Source organism: Oncorhynchus masou, chromosome 9, assembly GCF_036934945.1.
Source record: "Oncorhynchus masou masou isolate Uvic2021 chromosome 9, UVic_Omas_1.1, whole genome shotgun sequence".
NCBI classification, from domain to species: Eukaryota; Metazoa; Chordata; class Actinopteri; order Salmoniformes; family Salmonidae; genus Oncorhynchus; species Oncorhynchus masou.
This window is the reverse complement of record NC_088220.1, coordinates 61,431,501-61,453,316: the sequence shown is the minus strand read 5'-3', so window position 1 is coordinate 61,453,316 and position 21,816 is coordinate 61,431,501. Positions and strand designations below refer to the sequence as shown.

The following is a 21,816-nucleotide window of genomic DNA, read 5'->3' as shown; positions in this document are numbered from 1 at the left end:
CTCAAGGCTAAAAAAAAAATGTCCTTCTGGAAGGTTCTCCCATCTCCACAGAGGAACTCTGGAGCTGTCAGAGTGACCATTGGGTACTTGGTCACCTCCCTGACCAAGACACTTCTCTTACAATTGCTCAGGTTTGGACGGGCAGCCAGCTCTTGGAAGAGTCTTGGTGGTTCCAAACTTCTTCCATGTAAGAATGATGGACGTCGCTGTGTTCTTGGGGGATCTTCAATGCTGCAGAAATATTTTGTTACACTACTCCAAACCTGTGACTCGACACAATCCTGTCTCGGAGCTCTAAGGACAACTCCTTCAACCTCATGGCCTGGTTTTTGCTCTGACATGCTGTCAACAGTGGGACCTTATATAGAGAGGTGTGTGCCTACACAAATAATGTCCAATCCACTGAATTTACCGACGGACTCCAAACAAGTTTTAGAAACATCTCAAGGATGATCAATGGAAACAAGATGCACCTGAGCTCAAGTGGGTCTTATAGCAAAGGGTCTGAATACTTAAATAAGGTATCTGTTAATTAATAACATTCGCTAACATTTCTGAAAACCTGTTGTTGCTTTGTCATTATGGGGTAATGTGTGTAGATTGATGAGGAATTAAAAAACATGTTTTAATCCATTTTAGAATAAGGCCGTAACGTAAGAAAATGTGGGAAAAGTGAAGGGGTCTGAATACTTTCCGAATGCACGAATACACGTTTGTTTGTGTGTCTCAGTCACAAAGAAACTCATGCATGGCGAAAGATTACTCCAGTCACGATACCAACATGATTCTCCAAAGTTGTTCTGTCTTTCTGCTGTGTCGTGAGAGGAATCCAAGGTCATTTTGATTCTCCTCTATCCAACGGAGTGGATTGCTAAAGGGCCTGTGGATCTGCAGTTGTTTAGTAGTTTTATCTCTTCAGCCACAGATATTGCCTCTAGACTACAGTCCTACTGAAATATCCCTGAAAAATGTGCGCCTTATGTAGAGAAATATGGCTTTGTCTGAATGTGTCCAGATGTTTTCTGCTACACAAGACAAAGACAGAACGACGACAGATGCACACACACATCCTTTACCATCTAGAAATGAATCACCACATGTAGTAAGAGTACTAACAAATAATGTTAGCAGTTATATTATAAGGCAAAAAGCTTCAGCAAAAAAACATGTGCTCTGCTATGAAAGGCAAGGTGGGTTTACGTCAATATCAACATTATGCCTGGAGCGACACTGTGGAAGTGTTTGTACAGTGTTCGTAAAGGCCATCATGTAAACACATACAAGGACACCTTACCCTTCCTTCCCTCCCACATACACCTAAACTTCCATACCCAACACACATTTAAAACAGTCACCCATAAGCACAAGGAAACCACTGATGCAGTGCAATACAATGCATTATGAATTGGATTTAAAGAATTATAAAGTGTGCGTTTAAAGCATTATGAAGAGAGTATCCAGACTTAAAACAATGAATTTGGAACATCATCCCATAGTGGCAGGTAGATACTCAGCACAGACTGGGTAACGATGATGCTATTGCTACCTCCAGTACAGGGTGGGACTGGCTCTACCCACCCATGAGCAGTTCCTGGGCAGAGAGGAGGAGCAGGCGCGACTCCCTCTCTGGTTCCCCAGGGCTTTCCCCACTCATGCAGAGTATATATCTGGAGCTAGCATGATATGCACCAGGCCAGCCGCAGGAAGTGCAGTGGTCGGAGAGAGCAAGATGAGGCAATATAAATGGAGAGAGAGCACCAGTGGGAGACAGCGTGTATGTGAGTGAGACACACAGAGATAGTGGGTGAGGGAGAGAGAGGGAGCAGACAGAAGATAACATAGCTGAGAGAGTGGAGGGAGATACAGAAAGAGTTAGAAGCGGGAGGGGAAAATGGAGCGAGAGAGGGGGAGAAAGAGCATGAAGACGAGGTAAATTCACAGAAGCAGGATAGATAAACATAATGAGATGGGAAAGGTTGACAGAGAGCGGAAGGGAGGGGAAGAAACAGAGGAAGAGATTGAGGACCAGGGCTATTACCATGACCGTATTACCACCACGCCCGCGGTCATGAGTCTTGATGCCAGTAAAATTCCACTTGACAGTTTAGTCATGGTATTTAGGTTTCTACCAGCTCTGGTGGTCATTAGTAGCCTACCAAACTTGCTAACTGCGTGGTATTCAGAACTCTATTGTAATTCTAATCACTCTGACATTAATGCAAATGTAATCGAAAATCTAAATCAAAAACACTTCATTTGAGCCCATGAGTTCATGTTGCTCAACATTTCTACAGGCTATGCAATTGCGTGAGAAGTTGATGGACTCTACTAAAAAGAGTAGGGTCCCATTAGATTGTATTTAGACTAGGCCTACTATATCAATTTTCCTAATAGTAAGCACATTGCTTGGCTTTAAATAGGTGTATAGCCTACCGATCTGGCATGAAAATGTGACTTGTTTCAGGAAACTAGGCGTATGTCACACGTCACTTATTCACAGGAGCATCATTTGAATGTAAACATTTAATTTATCAAAATTTGTTGTCCATAAATACAAATGAAAGTTAAATTACGAGCCTAGTTGGTTGAGTCACGGAAAAAGGATGGAACCTTCCCGCTTGCCATGATTGGCTGAGATAATGGATGGGCTGGACATGCCGGGAGATGAGTGAGGTGCTGACCTGTTGCAACCTCTACAACCACTGATTATTATTATAATTATTTGTCCTGGATGGTCATCTATGAACGTTTGAACATCTTGACCATGTACTGTTATAATCGCCACCCGGCATAGCCAGAAGAGGACTGCCACCCATCAGAGCCTGGTTCCTCTAGGTTTCTTCCTAGGTTCCATAGGCAGGATGCAGTAGATGGTATAGAGTACAGTACATACATATGAGATGAGTAATGTAGGGTATGTAAACATTATATAAAGTGGCATTGTTTAAAGTATCTAGTGATACATTTATTACATCAAATTTTTAATTATTAAAGTAGTTAGAGATTTTACTCAATATGTTGGCAGCAGCCACTCAATGTTAGTGATGGCTGTTTAACAGTCTGATGGCCTTGAGATAGAAGCTGTTTTTCAGTCTCTTGGTCCCAGCTTTGATGCACCTGTACTGACTTCGCCTTCTGGATGACAGCGGGTCGAACAGGAAGTGGCTCGGGTGGTTGTAGTCCTTGATGATCTTTTTGGCCTTCCTCTGATATCGGGTGGTGTATGTGTCTTGGAGGGCAGGTAGCTTGCCCCCGGTGATGCGTTGGGCAGACCTCACTGCCCTCTGCAGAGCCTTGCGGTTGTGGGCGGAGCAGTTGCTGTACCAGGCAGCCCGACAGGATGCTCTCGCCTCATCGGCCTCCTGAGCTGTAGTCAATGAACAGCATTCTTATGTAGGTATTCCTCTGGGTTAGGGCAGTGTGATTGCGATTGAGTCTTCTGTGGACCTATTGGGTCGGTAAGCAAATTGGAGTGGGTCTAGGGTTTCAGGTAGGGTGAAGGTGATGGTGTAGTCTCTCAAGGCACTTCATGGTTGGAGCCAGCCATGGTTGAAGCAGTTTTAGGTTTGGTATATAAAGACCTGGTATTCTCTGTATGATTCAAGCACTCGGTCCGATAGTCAAGACTGTACGATTGATGCCTTCATTATTGCAATCATTAAATCGATATAAAATAAAGAAGAAATGACCAAGTCTCTCTCAGTACTGAATTTTCCACGACAGGCGGCAGAAAACTCAGTCACCACATCCTAGCCACCGTGCTTCTACATCGGTGTTCCGTTCCCCAGTTTCTGTGTTGTTGTGGGTTTGTATGTGTGCATTTCAGGAAATGGCTTCCTGAAGCAGCCGATTGGTCGGCCCCATCGCTGATTGGCGCTCTGACCCCTCCCTCTCGACAGGGAATACAGCTTTCTCTTCCTTACCCACTCCTTCTCCAGCTTGATAAAAGCCAGTATTCCTTATTCAGGGAAGAGAGCTTTTTTTATGTCCTGTGTTGATTGTTGTGGTGGTCTGAAAGTTTTTGAAATTTTGTAGCCACTCCTTCAGAGTTGTGTATGACAATAGGATTTAGTGTTTTTGGTTATTTACATTTTTCACTTAAAGAACCGGCAAATTATTCTGTTTCATGTGTTCCCGGGACACACACACACACACACCCTGGGAGTGTTTAGGCAAGAGGGCTGCGGGCATACATAACCCGTAGTATTTAATCTGTCTATGTACACTAGGTAAGACCTGGGCGGACCACCCCGTATTTTGGTTAGCAAGCCAGGTGGTGCTTAAGGTTATGTAAGGAGTGGGAAGGCAGGTAAGGTAGGAGGGGATTCCTTAACTTTTACCATCTTTGCTTTGGTTCCGTCCAGCCACTTCTCCCCACATTACCGTGTTAAGGAATAATAACTTCCCTATAAACGGTATTTCTCTCTGCCTCTGCCGTCCTTCCCCGCACCTACAATCACATACTTTTTTCACTCCACAGAGATTTGATGTAGTGGGGTGTTGCGTTCCCCCCTCCAAGAGGCGTACGTAACAATCTGCATTGCTTGCTGTTTGGGGTTTTAGACTGGGTTTCTGTATAGCACTGTGACCGGCTGATGTAAAAAGGGCTTTATAAATACACTTGATTGATTTGTCTGCCATGTAGCATGCGTTTGTCTATAACGTGAGCTGTTCAGTATGTGATGACAGTTCTTTCTACCGCGCCATTTTTTAAAGATAAAGTTAGCCATCGAGAACTACAAAAGTTGCTGCTTTTTTCAACATTGACGCTCTGAACTTAGCATGCGCTATCAACAGATCAGTCGGAAAGTGATGGGCTACTTTCTGCACACGCCACAGTCAGTATGAACTGGATTGACTTGACAACGCTGGCCAAACAATACGTAGCTACAAACAAAATTGAGTTAAATGGTTCCAGTCTGCCATAAAGCGTTTGTCCATGTATACGGGTAAGGGTCTAGCTACATTTACAGATAACTTTCTGAAAAATGTGAACTTGTTTTTGTTGCTAGTTAAAGCAACATGTTAGTTAGCTAGCAAATGTTAGCTTGTTGGCTCGCTAGCTAACGTTACAGGTATGATCTGTGTAGTAATATATGAATCAGAACTATTTGCATTGCTAGTTATAGCCCAATGTTAGCTAGCTAACATTACATCTAGTTGGTTAGCTTTTAGCTACCTGCAGATTCCTACTACTGGAATGACAATGTTTGTATTGGTAGTAGCATGACTTGGGATTATGCCGGTTCCTTGTCTAAAAATACATAAATAAATAAACTCAGACTCCACTTCGGCCGGATATTTACTTAAACTATTAAATTAGCCAGGTGTGTCTGCCGGTGATTACGGCCATCTATTGTGTGTACATGTCTCGACAACAGTGACCCATCCTCTTAGCTATATGTGGCTGGTTATAGCATTTCTTTCACATGACCCATCAATTTGGACAAGTGTGTCGGGTAAGCATCATCTAATAATGATAAAATATTTTATCTGTACACTTGTTTTTGGTACCACTTCACTGTACCGTTTACACGATCTGTATCATGTGCATGAGAAAATATCCTGTGTTTTATTAAGCTACGGTCAATTGTATTGTTCATACTATAAAATAAAGAATTAAGCAAATATTGTCTGCTAAATGAACTAGTGTAGCCCACAGCCATGTTCCATATTACTTCATATTATGTTTCTTTAGACTTGTCTAAAACAAATAATGGATTTATTGTGATGGTGTATGCTATATTACATTGATTTAGACTTTTTTAAATGTAAAATGTTTGTTCCAAAAGGTCTGCATCAGTGACTTGTAGGCTATGCGTGGAAGCCAGGAGATGAGTGTTTATGCTAATTAACGCTCAATTACCGTGAGACTGGCAGTTATTTTCTTGACAATCACTGGCTGAGAATATAGACACAGCTCTAAAGAGGATGAGAGAAACATCTAAGCCATATGTCTGTTTAGCCCTGAGTTGATACTGCAGACATTCACTCACCAGTGAGAAAGAGAGAATCAATTATAGAAAGAGAACAAAATAACGAGAGCAGAGAATCTCTCACTGCTAGTCTCTGAAACTGAGTGCTGAGTCACTGGCCTGCAGGCCTCCAGCCACGTTTGTTTCTCCTGTTCACGAGAGACTACAGATTGACAGACACTGATTTAGTGTGGAAATTATATTTTTCCAGCCCTGAAAAGGTATTTCCCAATAGAAAAGAGAGGACTGGATCTCTTGCCCCTTTCCTGTCTCAAACAGCACATACATAATAGGAACATGTTCTGCCTTTAAGCAGTACAGGATTCTGCTGGAGGCAAGACTGAAATGGCCAGGGATGGATGATTACCAGGCTGGAAACAGAATGAGAGAACAGCAGAGAAAGAGAAAAACAAGAAAAGGAGTGGCGTGAGAGTGACAAAGGGAAACATCTGTAAGGGAGCTGCGATCAGCAGAGCCACAACCAACATCAGTTTGTCACTCTGGACTGATTGGTTCTGCAGCCTGCTCCTCCCTTCCCCTCATTTAAATCATGACCAGACCTCTCTTTACAGATAGAAAGAGGCTGTGTAATGGAAAGCGCACATGAGTGGGAGACAGTACGAGGGTGTGTGTCTGAATGCATGCGAGAGAGAGAGAAAGACATGGGCCTAAACACTACAGCACAACACACATCAGGTATGGCCGGGGCCTTGAAAAGACAAGTGTTCTCTTTGGGGAAAACAAACAGACTCTCCCGCTCTCCTCTTCTTCTCTGAGAGAGGGGAACTAGGGAGTAACGTAGTGGAGGACAAAACACACACAGGAGTTCCCCTAGCCATTTTGGTACACAGTGAAAAGTCTCTCAAACTTCACACTACCAGTCACCTTCCACCCAAATCTGATTACAACATGGATAGGTTTTATTAGATATTACATGTACTGTACTCTGATTTAAAAAAAATTGTATATGCTATAACCTCTTAGGTATGGGCCTATAGTGTTTTCAGATCCCCTTTCAATCAATGAGTACCCACATCCAAAACTAGCCTTCACCATTCACAAATACTATGGTCTCAGATGGAACAGTGGTGAATTATGTTTATAATATCTCACAGTGACACCATACTAGGACTGTGGCGATCATGACATTTTCAGCCGTTGATTGTCAAGCAAATAAACTGTTGGCCTGACAGTAATTGACCGTTAATGAACATGAACACATTTAGCATCTCCCGTCTTCCACACATACCCTACAAGCCACTGATGCAGACTTTTGGAACACCTACATTTTAAAAAGGTCTAATAACGCCATGTAATATAGCCTACAAATTCACAACAAATCCATTATTTTAGACAGGTCTAAAGAAGCGTGATATGAAGAAAATGTAGTCTATTTCAGAAGAACAGAACAGCCTACTCTGAGTTGTTCTTATGCCGATGACAACAGTGGTAGGCCTGATCACCGACAACGACGAGACAGCCTATAGGGAGGAGGTCAGACCTGGCCGTGTGGTGTCAGGACCACCTCCTCTCCCTCAACGTGATGAAGACAAAAGGAGATGATTGTGGACTACAGGAAAACGACGACCAAGCACGCCCCGATTCACATCGACGGGACTGCAGTGGAGCAGGTTGAGAGATTCAAGTTCCTTGGTGTCCACATCGCCAACAAACTAACATTGTCCAAGCACACCAAGACCATAGTGAAGAGGGCACGACCAAACCTATTCCCCCTCAGGAGACTGAAAAGATTTGGCATGGGTCCTCAAAAGGTTCTACAGCTGCACCATCGAGAGCATCCTGATTGGTTGCATCACTGCCTGGTATGGCAACTGCTCAGCCTCCGACCGCAAGGCACTAGAGGGTAGGGCTGGGCGATAAGGCCAAATTCTCATCCCGATATAGGTAATTTCATATCCCAATAGCGATACATATCACGATATAGCACATTCTGTAAATTCAATGAATAAATCATACATGAAAAGTGACCACATGTAAAGGCCTATTTCTTATTACATTGAATTATACTCAACAAATAAAAAAGATACTTAATCAAATATGAGAATTTCTCCTTTTATTTAGAACCTTTGTGCACATTTTCAATTAAGCAATGAATGTATAAAATAAAGGTAAATAGAAAACACTTCAACTAGTTGCAAACAAAATAAATGTAGGCCTAAAATATAGATTTGTAGGGGCTTGCCCGTTTTGCATGTTATTTTGGCATTAATGCGTGTCATATATCAATTTGCATTTGTTACCTTGGGTCAAGTGTTAGCGCCAACTCACGAAACCACCGTTTCTCGACTGTGTAAATTGGGGCCATGTCTTTGCAAATCTAAGTTGCAACAGCAGCTGTTATCTCCTTCCATCTTCGTGATTCTTTGCCATATGGTGTGCCGCAGGCAAAAGCCTCTTGCAAGATTTGAGTCGGTGGTTTGTTTTGAGTAGGTGGTAAGAGGTTAGTGGTGTTTGAGCCTGTTGTCGGGACCGGCCTGTGGCATATTTTGCAGAGAACGGTTTTCTGGTCCGTGTCAGACTTTTCATACTCAAACCACGTCCATGCGACCGAAGTAGCACCTCTTTTAGGTACGACCTCCGTGTCTCCATGCTCTGCATCACATTCACTCTCCTCCATATTTGTTTGTGTTGCAATTTTTTTTCCAATTGACAAAATATATTGCAGCAGGGTAGCCTAGTGGTTAGAGCATTGGACTAGTAACCGAAAGGTTGCAAGTTTAAATCCCCAAGCTGACAAGGTACAAAATCTGTCGTTCTGCCCCTGAACAGGCAGTTAACCCACTGTTCCTAGGCCGTCATTGAAAATAAGAATTTGTTCTTAACTGACTTACCTAGTAAAATAAATAAATAAAATTGCCGTAAAGAGCGATTTGCGACAACGAAATAAACGATAGAGCATAATATGAAACGATAGAAAACAGTCTATCATCACACGACATATATCACCCAACCCTACTAGAGGGTAGTGCGAACGGCCCAGTACGTCACTGGGGCCAAGCTTCCTGCCATCCAGGACCTCTATACAGGGCTGTGTCAGAGGAAGGCCCTAAACATTGTCAAAGACTCCAGTCACCCCAGTTATAGATTGTTCTCTCTGCTACCGCACGGAAAGCGGTACCGGAGTGCAAATTCTAGGTCCAAGAGGCTTCTAAACAGATTCTACCCCCAAGCAATAAGACTCCTGAACATTTAATCAAATGGCTACCCAGACTATTTGCATTTGCCCACCCCCCCTCACACCACTGCTACTCTGTTGTCATAATCTATGCATAGTCACTTCCAATAACTACATATAGGGAGGTACCGGTTAGTTGAGGTAGTTTGCACATGTAGGTAGTCTCGCTATTGTGGTTTTACTGCTATTCCTTAAATTACTTGTTACCTCTTATTCTTGTCCATATTTTTGGGGAAACTGCTGGTTGGTTGGGGGCTCGTAGGAAAGCATTTCACTGTAAGGTCTACTATTGTTGTGTTCGGCGCATGTGACTAATAACATTTGATTGGATGTTAGGTCCTGATCTGGCTATGCCAATTGGCTGTGGGATACACTGGTCCATTTAACAGACAATATTTGCTTAGAATTCCATGGCATTATTTTATAGTATGAAGAATACAAAGCTAAATAAATTAAAGGATATTTTACCCAAACATGTTGAGGCTTATTCAGTGGTGAGCGGTTAACAAAGACATAGGTACTCCTATATGCTTAATTTAGAGTTAATGAAAATGTAGTTGTTCTACGAACATTGGGCTATATGTTTTGATTTTTAATACATTGTAAGGCTGCATGATGCGACTAATGATGATTTGAAAAAAGGTAGCATGAAAGGCATGAGCTCTGCTTTGGTTTTTTTCTGCAGACTGTACACACTTCATCAGTCTCTCATTCACAATTTGACAAATACTTGATAATGCCTCAAACTTCACAGCGGCATCCCCTTTGTGTGACCCTAATGCACCCTAAACAATCCATGCCTTTTGCGGCCAGTGGACGTTATGTCCTTCTCCCTGAATGCTGCACACTCCAAATCACCTCTCACTCACACGGCTCTCCATCATGTGATCGGGTCTTTCTAAAAGGCTACAAGTGAAGACCGACACATCGAACACAACTACGTGCGTCTTTATCATACGTGCATATTGAAGATATTGGAAGTGTCCACATTTACTTTGTCAGCTAACAAGATGAGTAGGCCTAACAAACAGCAAAAGGACTAGCCTATGTCAATTTACTGTTGACCTATTCTATTCTGTGCAAGAAATTAATATTCAAAACAGTCTGGGACAGTTGTGGGATGCGATAGATCCCAAATTATTACCACCACTGGCATCAAAAAAACTTTTAGCTTAAAATGTTGATAAACTATTAGGCTATTTCGTCACATTATAAGCTCAGGAATGAGCACATGGCAGTAGGCGCGAACGTTCCATTAGAGGAAAACACCATTATCAAAAGTCACTGCAAATGCAATTATAAAAATGTGCATTTGAATGGTGAAAATTATCTTCCCCAAATGTTAACTCTCGTGCTGCTTATGTACGCAGGTTAGGCTTTACACAAGTGGATTAATTTGTTTCATTTTACATATACATGTGAAATTAGTTGATTTAGAATGGACCATTATCATGCACCTGTCTCAAAACAGGGGCAGCGGGAAAAAAACGTCATCTATGCACTTAAATAACGACTGGAAGACGCTTTTCCGTGGTTATTTTCATGCCAGCCAGGTAGGCTATTCTCCTGTTGAAAAGATGAACAATGTGCTTAATATTAGGAAGGATGAGAAATAAATTTAGTAGACCTAGCCTTATAGACAGCTGATGGGATGCTCTTTTTGAGGCCTTCACTGTTTTCTCATGCAAAGGCATAGCCTATAGAAATGTTGAGCAACATGAACTCTCATTAAGTGTTTGATTAGATTTGCGATTACTTCTGCATTGATGACAGAATGATTAGAGGGACAATAGTGTGCTGAGTACCAGGCGGTTAGCAAGTTTGGTAGGCTACTAATGACCATCAGCAGCATCAGAGCTTGGAGAAGCCTAATTATCATGATTAAACGGTCACGTGGAAATTGACTGCCTTCATGACCGCCGGTGTGGCGGTAATACAGTCACCACAACAGCCCTACAGACTGCACCAAGCAGGGGTCTCAGGAAGTATTATGTTCTGTGTGGTTTCATATGGTGCCCATTCATTTAGTCTGTTCCTCAATGAAACATTGTGTGTCCTACAGGTCAACCAGTGAATGTAGAAATTGGAGTTGGTAATAAATAAATACAACTCCAGCAGGGACAGTGCCTCTGCATTTCTGGCCTGGGCGTTCGGTGTATATCCTGACAGCCTATCATTTTCATCTGCCAAGGTAAGGTTTACCTCCTGTAGAGTAATGTACTTAGGGCAAGGAGTTTTTCCTGACCATGGGAAACTGAGCACGCACGCACACCCAACCTCAAACATTTCCACTGCTTTACGGAGCAGAGCTGAAAACCTTGATAGGGGCCGAAGGAAGAAATACTTCCCATTTGTTTGTGTCTAAACCTCTTTAGGCCATTACCACAGCAGCCAGTAACATATTTCATCTCTTCTTTCCTCCATCCCTTCCCTGCCCTCTCTTTAATACAATAGCTCTAAGGTAATAGAATCACGCCCACTAAGCTACAGCTTTCTCTCCTCCTTATCCATCATTGGTGCAGTAAGGGAAAGTCATCCCTGTTATCTCCTGTGGTTAACATGGTATTATCCCGAAATCACATCAAAATATCATGTGTTGCTCCCAGCTTTGTCGTGTGGTGAGGCTGTGTACCGGTACCGCGACAGCAAATATTAACGCATTTTCCTAGATCGTATTGAATGTTTGATTATATGTCTGAGCTGGCACAGAGCTCAGATACTACTAATGACACAGATGGCCTCCGCTCTTAGACAGGCTCTGGGGACTGGGGTCTAGGATCAGGTTTCAAAACAAACCAAGGTTCTCTACCAAAGCATCGTGAGACAGAACTTTACCCAGATCAGCTCCACGTGCCATATTTTCTCAATGTAATGAGGGCAACAATAATATGCGCACTATGCAGCTGTGACATTAACAATGGATATTAGAAATGATAAACTAGGTGGTCTGAGCCCTGAATGCCGATTAGCTCAAAGCCGTGGTATATCAGACCGTATACCACGGATATGACAACAAAAGAACACACTTGTTCTTGCACTGGCAGTTCTGTTCATGGGCCATCTCTTTCATTCACAGAGAGGGAAACTGGCTGCTTCACAAACAAAACCTGCATCAGCAGCACCCAGTAAAATAATACCCAGTCAAACAGGTCTTCCACCAACACAGCGTTTTGTAAGGTTTCCTTTGGTACTAAAGTAAACAGCACACCGGGTGTAATGCTGGTGATAACAATGCTGAGAAGTGGACCCTGCCGTCCGAGGCAACTGCTGAGACAGTCACACACACAAAAACCATTGGTCCCCTTACACTACCGTTACTATCAAATTACACACAGAAATATACAGTACTTGAATGAGCACATTCAGTGCAGTGACTGGAAAAATACTATTCAGCAATTGTGAAAGAATAGTCAGACAGGTTCTTTAATGAATGGAGATTTGTGTGCATCTGGAGAAACTGCTATTTGGAGACAATCGTTTAGTTTAGCCAGGAAACACCAGGGTTAGAAGAGAGCAGACCAATCAGAGATCTTTATAGTTCTCCGTTATGCCTAAATTGTCCCCTAAGTCAGATCAGATGAAGGTTTGCAAGGCCTCCCTCCTGACACATGCAACTCTGTAGTTAATGTATGTGTTTGTGTCCCACGCTGATAGCAAATTGACTACACAGAGGTAAACAAAGAATTAACCCTTGAATCCAAGTGCTCCATGTCAGGCCATTAGAGTTGAGATATGATAGTTCTATTGCTGTGTTGCACTGTGTGGTGCTTATGGTCTGACCTTCTACAGTATGTCCACACTGACTGGGAGTAACCTTCCTGAACTCAAATGTATAGTTGTACTATAATGACAGGAGTTAGTGCCTTGCTATATTTATGGGAGAATAATACATAGCATTAATTATTTTATTCATTAATTAGTCTGAATTAATTGACTTGTATGAAAAAGCCAATTAGGCCTAAATGTCCCTTTACCCTAAATCTCTTTTTTCCTCTTACATTTCCTTAATTACAACAGATCGTTAACTTCAGCAGCCAAGTTGCTGTCTACTAAAAAAAAAAAAAAATAGACAGAATTGCCCATGAATCAAGAGGACACTCACTGATTTATACACCAAAACAACCTTACCTGAGCTCAACCTTTAAAATGAAAAACCCAAACCGTATTTTTGGGATCAGAGCTGCTTAAGCAGTGGTTAGCAAGCATACAGCAAGAGCAGGGAGATCATTTCAGAGTTATTCAAAATGGCTGACTTCACCCATCAACATGAGTTATCCCAGCACTGTGCTGCTCTGCAGACTGCTATTGGCTTCTGGGAAGTAGCATCTCCTCTTGAGAAGTGATACAGTTCTGAGAACTGATACAGTTCTGAGAACTGCTCTGAGAACAGCAGAGACACTGGACTTGTTTATAAGAACTTCAGAAAAAGCTTGAGAGAATAATTGTGAGATGATAGTATGGGTAATTGGAGAATACTGCAAGATGATATTGCGAGGTAATCTGGTAATTTAGGGGCACAAAAAGTCAGGAGCAGTGTGTGTGTGTGTGTGTGTGTGTGTGTGTGTGTTCGTTCAGGATCGTACTTTCTCAGGTGCTCATGCTCCTTCAGAAACAGTTCTGTTCGTCTGTTGTTCACTCCTGAGCCACTCTTGTATGTCCTGTTGGACAGAAAGAGAGAGAATGGGTTTAATTCATATAATATTGTGCATATAAATTAGTCAGACACACAAACAACTCAAGATGACGTCACTGCTATGACCATCTGAAATATTTACTGGCAAATTGATCCTGATTCATCTAAGGTATTAACCAAATTCAGCCACGATTGTATTAAACACTTCATCTATGGATTCCTCATTGTGACCATTTGAAACAAGGTTTGTCTGAATCAAGGTTAGTCTATGCAGCTACAGTCCAAGCAGACAGGCACAGTGTGGTAAAAATGACTACTTCATGTATAATAGGAGTGAGGTGGTTGTTTAAAGAGCCAGCCTGGCCTGAATGGAAAACACTGAGGGTTTCTCCTGTTGTCAACATCACCATGTAAGCTAATGGGTAGGGTCATGCAGCTCGCCCTCTCTCCCTACCACTACTGCTGCTGGGGGGGAGCAAAAGAGAGTAATTAGAGAAGAAAAACAGCATGGGAGAAGTACAATGGAAATAGATGTGAAAAGATAGTAATGGAATGGTCCACATCTCAGAGGGATTGGCTCATCATTGCTACAGTAACAACCTTAGTGGTCCTGCTGGTCATTACGCTAACATTTGCTCGCGAAACTACCTCTAACTTCCTCCATACTGGACACAAATGCTTAAAATGAGAACCAAAAGTACAAATGACTCTTTGGAATTAGATACCATTGCCAAAACCCCGAAGTATCCCTTTAAGATGTCTGGAGCCATGTGTGTGTATGGTATTGTTAACAGACAGAGAGAGCCCTCATCTCCTGACCACTTAACCAGCCACACACACCCAGTCAGGTCTGCGAATGCAGATGGGTCTACTGCCACCCAGTGGGTAACAGGGGAATGTGCGCTGTATTTCCATATGCTTACGCTTGTATAACAATGGTTTATAGTTACACAAGACAGACACCACTCAGCCCCACTTGTCAGGTTTTCTAGAACCATTTCAATGATAGTTAACTAAGTTTGAGCTGAATGGTAAAAAAAAAAATCACAAAATATGCAAAGACGCTATCAAAATCCCATCAGCTTTACGGGATTGGCTTTAACAAACCACACACCGTTATAAACTGGGTGGTTCGAGCCCTGACTGCTGATAGCTGTGGTATAGCAGACAGTATACCATGGGTAAGACAACATTTTTTTACTACTCTAATTACGTTGGTAACCAGTTTATAATAGCAATAAGACACCTTGGGGGTTTGTGGTATACGGCCAATATACCATGACTAAGGGCTCTATCCAGGCCCTCTGCATTGCGCATAAGAACAGCCCTTAGCCGTGGTACATTGGCCATATACCACACCCCTTCGGGCCTTATTGCTTAAAAATATACTAGGGGGTCTTAACACGGAATGCTGATAGGCTGAGTGCTCTATACCATAGGGTTGAAAAAATATATACATTTTTACTGTTCTAATTATGTTGGTTTACGCCAGCAATAAGGCACCTCAGGGTTTTGTGGTATATGACAATACACTACGGCTAATGCAGGCACAGTGTGGTAAAAATGACTAAGCTAATGGGAAGAGCACTTAGCCGTGATATACTGGAAATATACCACACCTCCTCGTGCCTTATTGCTTAAGTCTACACTGTTCGCCAAGTAGCCTATAGAACGGCAGACTGCTGTTTAGGCCACTCAGAGTGGATATGAGCACCCAGCAAACCGTGCCGAAAGCTCCTTAGCACTACTCTCAAATCCCACTGCAGTGGCTTCTATAGGAAATGGATGCTGGACTAGCTATAGGCTGTAAGCCCATAAGCACTTTAGTGATGCTCTCCTCCTCTCCAATGACCTGGGGAAAGGAGAGGCAGCCATTGTTTCAATTCTTGATCCAGGAAGGGATGAATGCATAGAATTAGGAGTTAGAATTTCAAATGTAATTTAAATAGATCGAACGTCTCTGCTGTAACCAAGAAGCTTGATCTTGACATCTAGCCACTTTGCTAGCAAGTTAGCAAACCAAATGCATAGCTGGAGCCCTGAGCTGGATATAATTTAAATGTGACACATCTTAGATTTCTTATTAGTTATAACTAACTTCTAGTTAAAAGCAGCGACTCATCCCCATTTTGTTTTTACAGTACCGTTTGTATTTCAAAATATACTGTTTATACCATATACCGGGGTATCTCCCAAGCCTACTAGAGAGGGAACATCCATGGTGGATAATGTGTTATTATACAATGGGTGGGTCTAATCCTGAATGCTGATTGGTTAAAAGTGCATTCCAGACCGTGTCATTCCACAAGTTAACACCGGCTAAATCTATGACGTTAAAATGCCTATTTACTCAGTTCCATCTGACTGCGCAATCCACTGTCTCATCAGCCCAGGCAGGGAAGTAAACCTGATCACTATAAAAAAAAAGCATTTAGACATCTCACATTTCTTTGAGACTAACATTTAGTTTAACAGTGGAGATTCGTATAAACCTTGCTGTCTGTCTCACTGACATTTGCAACATAGAATTTGAATATTGAAATAGAAACCATCTCCAACTGTCCCATAGTAATGAATGTGGCCGAAGTTGGGACAAGACAGACAAGCAGCATTTCTCAGCCTGCCAGTCAAAATCATGAATTAGCTGGCATAATTTTTATGAATATATACAAACTTTATATTTTTAAAGTCTAACAAAATGAAGTGCAACTAGTTTGCAGTTTTTCCAGCTTCAGTTTGAAGTTGTGTTAGCTGTAGAAAACAGCTTAAACAAATGCACCTATTGTTATTCTGTCTGCACTGTTTGACATGACTAAGTTAGCCATAGTTGCCTAGCTAGCATTGTACAATAAATGGGTAGAAAGAACAAGAGAATACAACAGTTCTTTAACTAGAAGAGATGCTGAATTCTCCTTTATAGCAAGTTCAGCAAAAGTAGCAGAGTGAAGACAAAAATCGCTATAAGTTTATTTCATACTCTATAGTATCATGTATAGCTGTATCAGAGAAACTGAACTTGTGGACCTTGACAAAATGGACAACTTAAAGAATAGTGGTGAAGCATCCCAGTGGTGCCCTAACAGTCTACCACCTCCCCCTGTGTCTATCCATATCTGTCCCTCTTCCTTCCCTCACTGTCTCAATTTCCCTGGAAATGGAAGCTCCGAGTCTCCGTATCTGCATGACTGCCTGCATCTCTTCTCCAGTGGTGCTGTGTGGGACCATGACTGCAGCTAGAACCACAAGCTGTCAGCCCAGCCTAACATCACTCCAGTCTAGTGCGCATGGCTCACTGCAGCGCTCTAGCCTCCAGGCATCCACCTCACTGCCCTCCCCACTCCCAGGAGGAGTTCCACTATGATGCCAACTCAATGCCTGATAGTATACAATACCATAGGGGTTGTTGTTAGCCTAGTGTTGTAGTGATTATTAGCACTGCTGTTAGAATCAGTAGCTTGGCTATTAGTGTGTGTTAGTTCAGCGTTCGCACGCCACAAGACTCAAGCACGTGGGCTTTGAAAGCATTACAACACCAGTCTAAATCCTTGAGGAACAGCATGTATGTAGTTTGTCATTTCCCAATGTGTACATTAATGCTTACAGTACATCATGTAGGCTACATGGATCAGAATGCACACAATAATTAAAACTAAATGGTCCTTTGGGGACTTTCGTTTTTTTGAAAACCGTGATAACTCAGACAGGACTACCACTAAAATAAAGCTCACATTTCCCATCACATTGTGTGGGCAGTAATGTCATCTTCCCAAGCAGAACAATTATAAATTCAGTCCACAGCCAACAGAACAGTGAAAGGTTCATTCCCAGGCACTATGATGTACGGTTAATGTGGAGCACATGGAAAACAGACATGAGTGCATGGAACAGTGACCACTGATGAATAAGGCTATCTGCATATAAAAGGAGGGGAGTTTGCCGTGTGCGGGTTTGCTCAATAGGAATCCTGCAGTGGTCTCGAGGTGCGGCCTGCTGCATCCTAGATCAATAAGCCATTAAAGCAGACAAGAGTCATAGTCTGGTTGCCCAGCCCTCATTTACTACCAAGCCAATCAGTGGAGCACCTTCTCTCGCTCTCAGTACAGAGGCCCATGGAGGTAGGGCGGGGCAGTAAACCATAAAAACGATATCGGTATCAGTGGCGGTCAGTGCCATTTATGATGACAGAAGAGCTTATTTTTTTAAATCATGAGCATGGCTTTATTACTATTACAGCATGTTGGATGACTTTCCCTCACATTCCATTCACCCAGTTCAATGTAATTTAACTAATTTGCCCTATACCCATCATGAGGTTGCTACAATCTAGCCTACGAATAAAAGTGTACAAAGTAGGTGCACACAGGTCGATAGAAAAATTTGAGATGCTAGACAACGACACATTCAATACAGCCTTGCACACTCTTGCCTGCATCTAACTTATCGAGGGTAGAATCATTAGTCCAACAGTTGCAAACGAGTTTCGCGTCACCATTTAAAAAAAAGATTTGTTGAAAACTGTTCAACTATTGTATTTCTCTTTGAGTCCACTACTCACCACATTTTTTGCACTGCAGTGCTAGCTAACTGTTGCTTATGCTTTCAGTACTAGATTCATTCTCTGATCCTTTGATTGGGTGGACGACGCTCGTCGGATGTGGCAGGGCTCGCAAACTATTAGACTACAAAGGGAAGCACACCCGCGAGCTGCCCAGTGACACAAGCCTACCGGACGAGCTAAATTACCTCTATGCTCACGTCAGGGCAAGCAACTCTGAAGCATGCATTAGAGCATCAGCTGTTCCGGACAACTGTGTGATCACGCTCTCCGCAGCCGATGTGAGTAAGATCTTTAAACAGGTCAACATCCACAAGGCCAGAGAGATTACCAGGACATGGACACCGAGCATGTGCTGGCCAACTGGCAAGTGTCTTCAATGACATTTTCAAACTGTTCCTGACTGAGTCTGTAATACCAACATGTTTCAAGCAGACCACCATAGTCCCTATGCACAAGAACACTAAGGTAACCTGCCTAAATGACTATCGACCCGTAGCACTTACATCTGTAGCCATGAAGTGCTTTGAAAGGCTGGTCATGGCTCAACAACAACATTACTCTTGGAGCTCAGATGCAAAAATTTAATACCAACGTTTCGACAGCCAAGCTGTCTTCATCAGGGTATAATCACAAACACTGCGGGATGACTCGTTTATAGTGTCCAAGGACACAGGTGTCTGTAATCATGGCCAGGAGTGGCCTAATATCATTGGTTAATAATCAAATATTAAAATGTCATACAAAGAACAGCATACAAACAAATGGATAGCATACGATCATAGATTAATTTGACTATACAAGTTTACACACAATTACAATGGCAAAGTCACAATAATCACAAGAATGGCTTCAGATCAAAATCTACGTTGAGACCGAAGGGCGCAAGGGTCTTTAAATTAAAGATCCAGGAAGCCTCTCGTTTTAACAATAAATTATCAAGGTCACCCCCTCTCCTAGGGAGGGTGACATGTTCGATGCCAATATAACGCAGAGACGAAATCGAGTGGCCTGCCTCCAAGAAGTGGGCCGCAACTGGATAAGTCAAGTTTTTACACCTAATGGTACTACGGTGCCCTGAGATACGTACTTTTAATTTGCGCTTTGTTTTACCTACATCATTTTTACCACAAGGACAAGTTATAAGATAAATAACTGCCTTAGTGGAGCACGTAATAACACCTTTTATTGGGATCGATTTCCCTGTTTGTGGGTGTTTGAAGGATCTACATTTATAAGTGCCATTGCATTGAGCACAGCCATTAGATTTGTAATTTCCATCCAGTAGGGGCGCAAATAGACGTTGTTCAGGAATATCTTGGGGTGGTAAATCAGAGTGTACCAATTGGTCTCTGAGATTTCTGCCCCGCGAGAATACGACCAAGGGAAGGTCCAAAAACACATTACCAAGACTATCATCGGATTTTAGGATGTGCCAATGTTTGTGAACAATTCCCTTAATTTGTTCAGAGCACTTTGAATAGCGGGTAGTTAGAACGCAAGAATGCGTCTTTTTGCGAGACTTACCTTGAAAAAGGTCATGTTTTGTTTTGAATTTTCTCAATGGCAATATTAATCTGATCATTCTTGTAGCCCCTCTCCTTGAACTTTCTTTGTGTCTCAGCCATATTTCTGTCGATTACAGACACCTGTGTCCTTTGACACTATATAAACGAGTCATCCCGCAGTGTTTGTGATTATACCCTGATGAAGACAGCTTGGCTGTCGAAACGTTGGTATTCAATTTTTGCATCTGAGCTCCAAGAGTGTGCGGCTCTCTTTTATTTTTATTTTCAAGTTTCTACTCCGCTAGCCAGCACCTCGTCTTAATAGGTGTGCGTTTCTTTTTCTTCTAGATCACAACAACATTACCCCAGAAACCCTAGACCCACTCATTTTGCACACCTCCCCAACATATCCACAGATGATGCAATCTCTACTGCACTCCACACTGCCCTTTCCCACCTGGACAAAAGGAACACCTACGTGAGAACGCTATTCATTGACTACAGCATTCAACACCATTGTGCCCTCAAAGCTGAGGACCCTGTGACTAAACACCTCCCTCTGCAACTGGATCCTGGACTTCCTGACGGGCCAGGGTAGGTAACAACACATCGGCCATGCTGATCCTCAACACGTGGGCTTAGGGATGCATGCTCAATCCCCTCCTGTACTCCCTGTTCAACCATGACTGCATGGCCAGACACAACTCCAATACCACCCTTTTCAGTCTCCCCCTCAGGAGACTGAAAAGATTTGGCATGGGTCCTCAGATCCTCAAAAGGTTCTACAGCATCCTAATTAGTTGCATCCCTGCCTGGTATAGCAACTGCTCGGCCTCCAACCGCAAGGCACTACATAGGGTAGTGCATATGGCCCAGTACAACACTTGGCCCCAGGCTTCCTGCCTTCCAGGACCTCTATACCAGGCAGTGTCAGAGGAAGGCCCTAAAAATTGTCAAAGACTCCAGTCACCCTAGTCATAGACCGTTCTCTCTGCTACCGCATGGTATGCTGTACCGGATCGCCAAGTCTAGGTCCAAAAGGCTTCTTAACAACTTCTACCCCCAAGCCATAAGACTCCTGAACAGCTGACCAAATGGCTACCCAGACTATTTGCATTGTACCCCCACTCTTTTACACTGCTGCTACTCTTATCTATGCATAGTCACTTTAACTCTACCTACATATTACCTAAATTACCTCAACTAACCTGTGCCCACGCACATTGACTCTGCACCGGTACCCCCTGTATATAGCCTCGCTACTGTTATTTTACTGCTGATCTTTAATTATTTTCTATTTACATATTTTACTTAACACTTCATTTTCTTAAAAGTGCATTGTTGGTTAAGGGCTTGTATGTAAACGTTTCACTGTAAGGTCTACACCTGTTATATTCAGCGCATGGGACAAATACTATTTGATTTGATTTGCAGCAAGAGCTCTGATAGGTTGGAGGACGTTCTACAGACGTTGTCATAATTACTGTGTAAGTCTATGGAAGGGGGGTGAGAACTAAGAGCCTCCTAGGTTTTGTATGTAAGCCAACGTACCAAGAGGAGGACGGAAACTAACCACTCTCCGGCTACACCATGGTGCTACCCTACACAGTGCTGTTGAGGCTACTGTAGACATTCATAATGACAATTTATAGACATTAAATAATGACAAATCACCCGTAAGCATATTTAGAACTTGTATTATTCAGAAATATAAAATACTGTAAAATAATTGAAAAACTACAGTGATATGATCATTTTGGCCATGTCGCCCAGTCCAACACGGAGGACATGATTCCTGAAGGTTTCACAGGTCTGAATAACATGGCTATATACAGGGAGTACCAGTACCGTGTCGACGTGCAGGGGTACGATGTCATTGACGTAGCTATTGTACATATAGGTTGGGGTAAAGTTACTAAGCAACAGCATAGATAATCGGCAGTAGCAGC

General features: G+C 42.6%; 1 protein-coding gene across 4 annotated transcripts in view; it reads right to left on the bottom strand.

Annotated features, from left to right (window-relative positions):
* LOC135546390 (Golgi SNAP receptor complex member 1) overlaps positions 1 to 21,816 on the bottom strand; it is a 47,731-nt gene that overhangs the window by 23,795 nt on the left and 2,120 nt on the right. For all 4 annotated transcript variants that reach the window (XR_010456576.1, XR_010456577.1, XM_064974768.1 and 1 more), the window contains one exon: positions 13,755 to 13,829. Coding sequence is in view for 2 of the 4 variants with exons in the window: in XM_064974768.1 (XP_064830840.1) it covers positions 13,755 to 13,829 (75 nt within the window). In the remaining 2 variants the exon portion in view is untranslated. The remainder of the gene's footprint in view (positions 1 to 13,754; positions 13,830 to 21,816) is intronic.